Source organism: Schistocerca gregaria, chromosome 1 (genome assembly GCF_023897955.1).
Source record: "Schistocerca gregaria isolate iqSchGreg1 chromosome 1, iqSchGreg1.2, whole genome shotgun sequence".
NCBI lineage: Eukaryota > Metazoa > Arthropoda > Insecta > Orthoptera > Acrididae > Schistocerca > Schistocerca gregaria.
Window position 1 is genome coordinate 719,996,947 of NC_064920.1, and position 10,815 is coordinate 720,007,761.

General features: G+C 40.9%; 1 protein-coding gene across 1 annotated transcript in view; it reads left to right on the forward strand.

Moving 5' to 3' along the window:
* The window catches only part of LOC126266671 (uncharacterized), a 175,659-nt gene extending 167,983 nt beyond the window's left edge, over positions 1-7,676 (forward strand). Inside the window, exon 9 of the mRNA XM_049971095.1 lies at positions 6,849-7,676. Within this exon, the coding sequence (XP_049827052.1) occupies positions 6,849-6,888 (40 nt within the window). The 3' untranslated portion in view covers positions 6,889-7,676. The remainder of the gene's footprint in view (positions 1-6,848) is intronic.
* The last annotated feature ends 3,139 nt before the right edge of the window (positions 7,677-10,815 follow it).

Consider the following 10,815-nt stretch of genomic DNA (forward strand, 5'->3'; position numbering starts at 1 on the left):
GCAACAAGCGTGAAACTCCATCCCAAAAACTGACATTCGACACCTGGACATCTGCATGCTTGCATTCAACATTCTGGCAGTTACACTGGTTATTAATGTACCAGCATCTCATAACGTTAATCACTTAAATGTGTTACATAGACAAATGTATTCCCGAAATTTCATTACTCTCCATTAATTATTTTTTGATGTTGCGATATCTTTCCGTCAGTGTATATGCTGTTAACTATCGTCTGAAAAAAAATGTTCGAAAATTTCATTATGATCTGGGAACTGGAAATCGATTGTAGGAAAACGAAAAATAAAAGGAAACGTAGACTGGTGGGGTAGGTCGAGGAGGTGGGAAGCTGTAAGTGAGGGGTGAGAGAGATGAGAGATAAACTGCCAAGCAGAATTTTGTACAGGGCATAATTTAATCACAGCTGCCACTTGCTTCAGTAATTACAAAAGAATGTTATGTATGAGGCCGGCACTTGGCGTCACCAAAAAGTTTCAGGTAGATTACACACGGTCCATCAGCACTAAGATGACCACCACGTATGTTCGACGTCAGCATACATAACCATTCACAGACGTCAGGTGACACCACTAGCAGTGAGGGAATATACTCTCATGTTCAGAAGAAACAGAAGACTTTGAACGAGTGGAGACAGGACGTTCATATTCACAGGACATGTTCATTAGCATGTACTGCAGAATTGATTGGCATTTGAACCATGTCGGCCAGCAGGTTCAAAGTCAACATCGACATCGCTTCGCAACACCAACTACCGGTAAAATGTGCCTGCGGCTCTCGTAGTCGCTATAAACGGAGGGTAATGGATCAGTGTGACTTGAGCAGACCTTATGGTGTGGAATGCTATTGGGTGCATGTCCAGAAACTGTGACCAGTGTGACCTACGTGAATGACGACCTTCAACCAATAGCTGTATCCTTTGGAAATTTTGGAAATTTGTGGTAAGATCCTATGGGACCAAACAACTGAGGTCATCGGTCCCTACGCTTACACATGCTATTTAACCTAACTTAAGCAACTTACGCTAAGGAAAACACACACGCCCATGCCCGAGGGATGACTCCAATCTCCATTGGGGGGAGCCTCGTGGACTGTGGCAGGGCGCCTCAGACCGCGCGGCTACACCTCGTGGCTGTATCCTTTCTGCACAACATCCCAGGCGCCATTTTTCGGAAAGACAATGCATGACCACATGTTGCTGCATGAACACGCGTCTTCTTGGTGTCACAGGATGTCAGCCTTTTGCCCCGGCTCGCCAGAACACCAGACTTGTCGCCAATCAAGAACGTGTGGGATATGGTGAAAAGGTGGCTGCAGTACTGTGACCCAATGCCAACCACCACAGATGAACTTTGGAACCAGGTGAATGCAGCATGAATGGCTATATCAGAAGATGCCATTCTCGCCTTATACGCGTCGATGCCATCACACATGGAACACGTTATCAAGGCCCATGGCGGAACCTGTGACTGCAATGCTAACCATTTCCGCAGAACGTACTAATGTAGATGTCCTGTGAATATGAACGTGTTGTATCTAGTCGTGCAAGGTGTTCTGCTTTTTTATGAACATGAGTGTAAATCGTGTGGGGATACACGGGAAACGGTACAGTCGTTGCCATAAGGCGGAAGCTGAGCGATTTATGATACGTCCAAAAGGGCATGATCATTGACTTCCGGGACAAGGGTGGAAGCATTGCCGAAACTGATAAATTCTTAAACGGTTTGCGTGCTGCCATGGTTAAAGTATATTGTGTGTGGCAAAATGGCCCTATCCAAGACCAGCGCTGAGGCAACTGTAGTACACTACGGGCCACAGGTGGCACAAGTGAAACACTGCTGTGAAGATGCGTACAGGCGAATAGACGAGCAACTGTTGAGCAACTGACTAGCCAGTTGAACCAAGGGGCTATCAACAGCGTCTCCTCAAGGACTGTTCAGCCAACATTGCTGCGTATATGCCTCCACAGCAGGCGTCAAGGTTCATATACCCATGCTGACTGCTGTTCATCGGCGACGGAACCCGGAATTTGGAAGCTAATACCGCAGCTGGAAGCCCAATGAGTGGCGACAGATGACCTTTTCAGATGAACCACGTTTTATTCTCCATCGGCGTGAAACGTCTGAGGCAAGCACACTGCAACGACCGTCAGAAGCGTCCAGACCAGAGGAGGGGGCGTTACAGTCTGGAAACGTTTTACTGGAATTTTCTGGATGATCTCGTCATTCTGGGTGGTACAGTGAATCAACATCAATCCTTGGAGACTATGGCCACCCCCACACGCAGTTAGTTTTACCTCGGCACGATGACATCTACCAGCAGGACAATGGAACGTGTCACACAGCTTCCAGTGGACGTACGTGGTTCGAAGAGCACTATATTGAGTTTATTGTACTCCCTTGGCCACCAGACTCCCTGGATTGAAACCCAGTCGAGAACCGTAGGACCACCTCTGTTGGTCTGTTCGCATCATTGATCCTCAGCCCAGACAATGGCCACGGCACTGGAGTTGGCATTACTCCACATCGCTGTCGGTGTCTTCTAGAACTTCACTGACTCTCTTCCTGCGCACCTCAAAGCGGTCCACTCTCCAAAATATGGTTATTCAGGCTTTTGGTCACATTAAAGTGACTAGACAGTGTATAATGGTAAGAAAAAATTTCGAAATCAGATTTTAAACTGCGAAACCTTTCCAACGGGAGACGCGGATCACGTACATAATCTATTGGCCATGAAATATGCATTGAGACTGAATGAAGGAGAAATCCACAAATTAAGAGAGAATCTGGATAAACTGACAGAACGAAACGTTTCTGATCAGAAACGTATGTCCAAGCCGCAGCAACATACAAAAACGCAGTATTCACAAATGAGGAGGAGAAAACGTCAATCCAACTACACAGAAACGCATTTGGCACATAAAAACGAACCATCACAGCTCATGTCTAGCCAAATACTACAGCGTGGCTGATTTAGGTTGACAGACACAGAACACACACAATGTAAAATAAAAGGATGCCATAACTGTAGTGGAACATTTTTTCATATCTAAGCAAAACATTAATTTTGTGTATCTGCAAACAGATGGACCCATCCTTAATTCATTATTATTTTCTGCAAGCACGGGAACTGAAATCAAAACTTCATAATGACTACAGTCTCCTTTGTCGACTTATATCCATCGGCGGAATTTGGACCCAACTGCCAATATTTCCTTGACATAGTATCATGACTTCTCAACAGAACACATGTCATTTCAGTTACTGGCTCTGTGTGCAGATGTCATAGGCATCTGTGAATGTCATTCAACAAAAAACCGGATTTTTTAAAAACATCTAGCATGAGAATGGAATACAACACTCGTTTATTTTTCAGCGTAATCAAATGTTCAATTGTGTGTGAAATCTTATGGGAATTAACTGCTAAGGTCATCAGTCCCTAAGCTTACACACTACTTAACCTAAATTACCCTAAGGACAAACACACACAGCCATGCCCGAGGGAGGACTCGAACCTCCGCCGGGTTCCCTAAATCGCTCCAGGCAAATGCCGGGATGGTTCCTTTGAAAGGGCACGGCCGACTTCCTTCTCCAACCTTCCATAATCCGATGAGACCGATGACCTCGCTGTCTGGTCTCCTTCCCCAAACAACCCAACCCAACCCCTCCGCCGGGACCAGCCGCACAGTCCGTGACTGCAGCGTCTAAGACCACTCAGCTAATCCGGCGCGGCTCAACGTAATCCACTTCACGCTCTTTGCACTTATGCCAGCGCTAGGCAAGCTTCTAAATTCCGCCTGCAAAGAATTCCTGGACTGTATGCGTAACCAGTTACACACTACTCCCTGGATTTCCTAAGTTCACATTGGAATATTTATTGTAAGGATAGGTTAGTATCCAAGGGCGGCGGCGTGTTTATTGCAGTAAAGAATTCAATAAAATCTTGCGAGGTTATCACGGGTTGCGATTGTGAATTAATCTGGGTGAAGTATCAAAGATCGGTCAAAAATGGTAATCGGATGCTTTTATAGATCGCCCGGGTCAGGAACTCCAGTAGTAGAGCGCTTCAGACAGAACTTGCAGAATATCGTTAATAATTTTCCTGATTATGCCGTCGGTAGAGGGTGTGACTTCAACCTGCCAAGTGTAGACTGGGAGTGCCATGCTATCAAAACTGATCCCAGAGACAGGAATTTGTGTGACATTGTTCTGGAGGTCTTGTCCGAAAATTACTTTGAGCAGATAGTGAGAGAACCACCTTGTGTGGGTAACATCTTAGACCTTCTGGCAACAAACAGACCTTAACTTAATAGAATCAGGCAACGTAGTGGAAGGTATCAGTGATCATATGGCTGTGACAGCATTTATGTCAACCGGTCTTTCAAAGAAAGTTAAGGAAGGCAGGAAGATGTTTTTGCTTAGAAAAAGTGACAGGATACAAATTTCAGAGTATCTGAACAGTCAGCATCAAGTATTCGATTATGAGTGCGAAGATGTGGACAACAAATGGAAAAAAATCAAAGGCATCGTGCAGTATGCTAAAAAAGTGTATTCTGGGTAAGGTCTTAACTGATGGAAAAGACCCATCACGGTTTGATAGTCGTGTCAGAAATCTGCTACCTAGTCAAAGAGAGCTTCGTTTCAGACTCAAGAGAATTAAAAACCTAGCTCAAGCTGAACAAAGCGCCAATGCGTGTAAGCATAGCAATGAGTGAAGCGTTCAATGACTCTGAAAGCAAAACTTTGGCAACCGATCGGAGTAAAAGCTCTAAGAGGTTTTGGTAGTTGAAAGTCTCTTCGCATTTGCTGCCGGATCCTAAAGTGAACTCTATTCGATAGTTTTGCGATTCAACTGTTTGATCACCCAAATATCGAATCGACTTGATTTTAGGATCCAGCAGAAAACCCGAAGAGACTTTCAAGACTTATTACGCCGGCAAAGCCTACGAAGTCATATGTTTTGGTCGTATTTAAAATCAGTAAATGAGTCAAAATCGTCTATTCATTCACTCGGTGACCATACTGGCACCGAAACAGAAGATAACAGAGAGAATGCCAAAATACTGAATTCGGTCTTCCGTACTTGTTTTATGGTGGAAGTTCCTAACACTCTCACTCCTTTCAATCGTAGTACGAATAATATTAAGATAATCGATCGCGGAATAGAAAAACAACTCCAATCGCTTAGTAGTGTAAAGCCGTCAAGACCAGATGAGATACCATAAGATTCTACAAAGATTCTGCAAAAGAACTTGCTCACGTTCTATCAGCAATTTATCGTAGATCGCTTGAGCAATGAAGAATGCCGAGTGACTGGAAGAAAGCTCTATCATTACTGTTTTTAAGAAGGGCCGTAGGACAGATACACACAATTATAGACCTATATCTTTGAGGTCAATAGATTGTGGAATTATAGATCACGTTCTGTGCTCAGGAATTATGAAGTTTTGGAAAATGACATTTCCTCTGTAAAAATCAACATGGATTCCGCAAACAGAGATCCTGCGAAACTCTGGTCGCTCTGTTCCTACATGAGATCTACAGCGATATGTCGTGTTCCTTGACTTCAAAAGGCGTTTGACACCGTCTTGCACTGCCGCTTAGCGAAAAAAATATGAGCTTACGAGTATCGGAACAGATTTGCGACTAGATTCGAGGCTTCGTTGTCGACAGAGCTCAATATGCCGCTCTTAACGGGACAAAATCGACAGATGTAAAGGCAATATCCGTAGTACCCCAAGGAAACGTGACAGAACCGTTACTGTTTACGATAATACTCGCATAAATGATCTATTAGAAATCGTCGGATGCTCTTTAAGGCTGTTTGCAGGTGATGCGGCTGTCTATAACAAAGTAGCAGCGAAAGAAGATAGTAACGATTTGCAGAATGACCTCAAGAGAACTGATGAATGGTGCAGGCTCTGGCAGTTGACCTTGAACGTAAATAAATGCAACATATTGCGTATACGTAGGAGAAGAAATTCACAACTGTACAGCTACACTATTGACGACAAATCACTGGAAACAGGATCTATCGTAAAATACAGAACGACCTTAAGTGAAATGGAAAAAGCAGATGACATTCCTACATTCATAGGAAAAACCTTAAGGAAATGGAACTCATTCACGAAGGTAATGGCTTTAAAGGTGCTTGTTCGACAAAGTTTTTAGTATTGTTCATCTATCTGCGATCCGTACCAGGAAGTAGTGATAGAAGAGAGAGAGAAGATCCAACGAAGAGCGGGGGGTTTCGTCACGGAATCGTCTAGTTAGCATGAGAATGTTAAAGAGTGGCTCAACAAACTCCATTGGCAGACGTAACAAAAGTGGCATTGTGCATCACGGAGGGATTTACTATTGAAATTTCGAGAGAACAGTTTCCGGGAAGAGTCGGAAAACATACCACATCCCTCACATACGTCTCGCAACCTTTTTCAGTATCTAATTACTCAAATTTTTCACCCTGCTAACACTCTTCAGCCTCGAATAGGACATGATGATAAAATTAGACTCATAATATCGTGGGACAGAGACATGCTAGTAGCCATGCTTGATTCACTTCATCCGAGAATGGAACGGAATAACATTTAGTACCGTAAAATGTATCATATGTCATTTAGTTTGCAGAGTACATACTGGGACAAGGATACAGCTCAGGTGCGCCAAATGACTATCCTGCCCAATTACAATGTGCAGTGGCATGAAACTTTTGTGTTTATTCTGTGATGGCAATAGCTTGTTAATTTACTGACATGACTACTGGTTTAAGTAGAAATGTAGAAACCTGTTACTACCTGGGAGTCTGTGCAGATTGCTTGTGTTTTCTTTTACAGAGTACTCGGAGTCCACAAACGGTTGTTCTACCTCGAGTAGCACGAGTCGATCGGCTGCCGGACCAATGGGCGGTGCAAGAAATGGGACTTCTGCTTACGGTGTACCAAGATGCAGGAAATAGTCTTCGAACTCACGTGCTGGAGCTTCTGCTGTTATCCTGCGGATTGATACGGAGATCATTGCCAAGGAATCTACTGTATAAAATACTTCATAAATGTGACCGAAGCGTGACCTGTTAGCTATTCAATAGCGCATCTCCTCGTTATCAATCTTACATACTATAAAAGCTTTATGTGGGTTTTTAAACCCCTGCCTATAAAAAAATTAGACCAAAAATTACGTCCTAAGAAGTAGAAGCTGACAATGTTTCATCCAGAACTTCAAACATGTTTCTCCTCTTCTTTATACCCAAGTCTAATTTGACTAATAGTAAATGCCATGAGAGCAATAAATTCAGTGTTTGACACGGAGTCGTACACTTACAAAACAATTTACAGTGATTTTAAAGAATTCCAATATTTTGTTTTACAGCAAAGCGCATTACCTTGGTCATAGCTTTGTAGTTTTATGTTCTACTTGGACGTTTCTCATACGCCTTAAATATCATGCACTTCTAAGCCCTTTATTATTGTTGCTGGACGAAAAGTAATGACGTTTAACAGATGTGGTATGTTGCTCTCCTTGTTTCTTGTTCTGTTACTAAAGACCTCAACGTAGACAGAACGTCAAACACGAATCTCCTTTCCCTCCTACTGTCGAGGTTCATGTACAATTTATCTGCGATAGCACTTAGTTTTATCGGATAATAAAAACATACATCCAAACTATCTTAGAGATTTGTTTTCATTTATTAATAATTTCATATTGTTGCTCTTTGGCTTAGGTACAACATAAAATATAAAATAGATATTTACAATTACATCGAATAAAATGACGAGCTTTAAGTACAACAAAAGATAATTAAAGTGCAAATTTTTATGAAATACTGTTAACACAAGCTTAAAATGCAGTCAAATATTACTATAATTCACAAATGTTTGTACATTACATTCTTGACTTTTATGTGAGTGATGTTATAATTTAGAATTCAGTACTGCTTCTGACGAGCAGGCAGTATATGATATGAACGATGGGGAACTCCAGTTAAGATTGATGAAAGTAAGGAAGGGCGGGATGGTGAACCGCACAGAAAGATAGCTGTATTGGCCGACAGGGAGCGAGAGAAAGTGACTGATAACTGAGAGAAGTGTGAACAAGAGGCAGGACTCTGGATCGGACAGACAGAGTGTTGAGACGTGGTATTAGGAATCAGGGTAGCATACTGAAACCCTGATCGATAAAGCTTATTAGGTGAGATGGAACTATGGTTAGTAATACAGACAGATGTCAACACAAAGATTTAAGTCGGGTAGAGGTAGCTTGTTAAGTTGGCTTGAGACAGATATGGAACGTGGTAAGTGGGAACAAGGGGAGAATACGTTCATAAGGGAACATTGGCAGTACAGGGCTGGAAATAGTTAAAGAAAAAATAGAATTTTATTCTTAGAGTTTGTATAATATACAGAATTCTAGAAATGTTCAAAGAATTTGAGGAGAAGAAATAATTTGGCTAGCTGGTGTGGGAAATAAAAGACAGATGTGGGTAATGGAGAAGTGCAAGGAGTTTGAGGACTTGAAGTACTGTACAATTTAATCAATATGGATGGGCTATCTCAGCAAAGGTTATGATATAAGAAATTGTGTAGGATGTGTGAATCCTGCATTAGGGATATCTGTAGTTTCTGTTTACTGTAAGTTTTTTTGTTGGGTTTTTAGTATGTGTGGTAACCAGACTGGTTTATTGATTGGAGCTGAGAGACCTCTATTTTCTACTGTATTTGCAAGAAGTATGGGATAGTTGTGGACGGTGAGGTGGAAATTAGAGAAATGGAAACTACATGTGCTACACTGTATGATTGTTGCTCGCATTTCGTGGAATTTCATTTAGAGTCCAGTGGTTTTGCTTGGGGATGAAACAGTTGAGACGTAATTGAAGGGAACTGAAGACGAAGGTGTTGGTGTTGGCATGACGGAGAACTCGAATGTGAGCAAGTGATTTAGATGTATGAAGATAGAGAAATGGAAATTACATAGATTTTTGGGGCATCCTTGCTTATGGGTGGAGGAATGGGGCTGGTCATGGTTAACAGTGATTGAAGAAGGATAACATATATTAAAGCAAAACAGTCCTCCAAAGTGGTGAGCTATATTTACGATTTTAAAACTGCAAATTTTAGGGAAAGCTTGCAGCAGTTAGACTGGGATGAGGTGTACTGGGAAACTGATGGTAATTTTAAAATAACCTGTTTCATGATACATTTGTGAGTATTTCTGAAAACAGTTTCTCTAAGAAAACAGTGAGATATAATTGTAAGAAATCATGTAAAAAATCATGGATTGCTAAAGAGATAAAAATATTTTTTAACCGGAAACTGGGAATATATCTAATAGCAACAAAGAGTAATGACTCAGAAACAGTCAAATATTATACACATTACTGTACTATGTTAAGGAAATTATTAAAAAGTTCAGAAATATGTGTATTACGTCTGAAATTAGCATCTTTGACAGTAAAATTAAAACGATCTGGAATATTATTGAAAGGGAAACAAGGCAACCAAGAGCGCAGGAAGACTGTTTGGCCATCAATCTGAATCAGAAGTTTACGTAAAAAACGTCAGAGGTTGAAAACAATTTTAATAATAATTTTTAAATGTTTTGGAGAAAATAGGATCCAGATGTTCATTAGAAAAGGCAAAGCTATATATGGAAGAAGCAATACCTATGCAGTTTGATGAAACTGAAATTCTGTCCACTTCTGAAGTTAGGAAAATAATAAACTCGCTCAGAAGTAAAAGCCCACAGGAAATTGATGTCATCTCCAACAAAGCACTAAAAGCTTCTTCCCAACACATAAGTAGGATTCTCTGCCACATATGTAATAGCTCACTGAAACAGGGCATTTTTCCTGATAGACTGAAATAAGCTATTGTTAAACTATTGCATATAAAGGGGGCAGGTCTGATGCCACGAACTACCACCCAATCTCATTTCTGACAGATTTGTCCTAAATTCGTGTAAAAGTAATGTATTTAAGAGTCGCTTCACATATTTGTAAAAATAAAATACCAACAATATGCCATTTTGGTTTCACAAAGTTTTCTACAGAAAATGCTATATATGCCTTCACTGATCAAGTATTAAATACTCTGGATAAACGGACATCATCAAATGAGATTTTTTGTAATCTCTCAAACGCTTTTGACTGTGTAAATCATGGAATACTTCTGTATGAACTTAAGTATTGTGGTGTGAGTGGGACAGTGCACGAATGATGTAATTCATATTTAACTGGAAGAGTACAAAAGGTTGGAATAAATACTTCACATAACGCACAATAATCAACAGGGATCAAGGATGGGGTCCCAGAAGGTTCAGTCTTGGGTCTCTTATTTTTCTTACTCTACATTAATGACTTGCCACTCTTTATTCACGAAAATTCAAAGCTAGTTCTGTTTGCTGATGATAAAAGTATAGTAATCACACCCAGCAAACAAGAATTATTTGAGGAAATTGTAAACAATGTTTTTCAGAGAAATATAGCTAAGGCAGAATATTCCAAATTTTTGGGTATGTGCACTGATGAAAGATTGCGTTGGAAGAAACATATTGATGATCTACTGAAACGTTTTGAGTCCAGGTGATTATGCTTTTACGGTTACTGGAAATTTTGGCTATAAACATATAAGTAAATTAGCTTGCTATGCCTATTTTAATTCTCTACTTTCGTTTGGGATCATTTTTGGGGTATTTCATCATTAAGGAAAAAAGAATTCAGTGCACAGTACTTCATGTTTGCCTAATAGAATAAGGTTTCAATGGTCGATTTCTTATTCAGAAGGAACAGCAGCATTTCAAAGGTTCTGA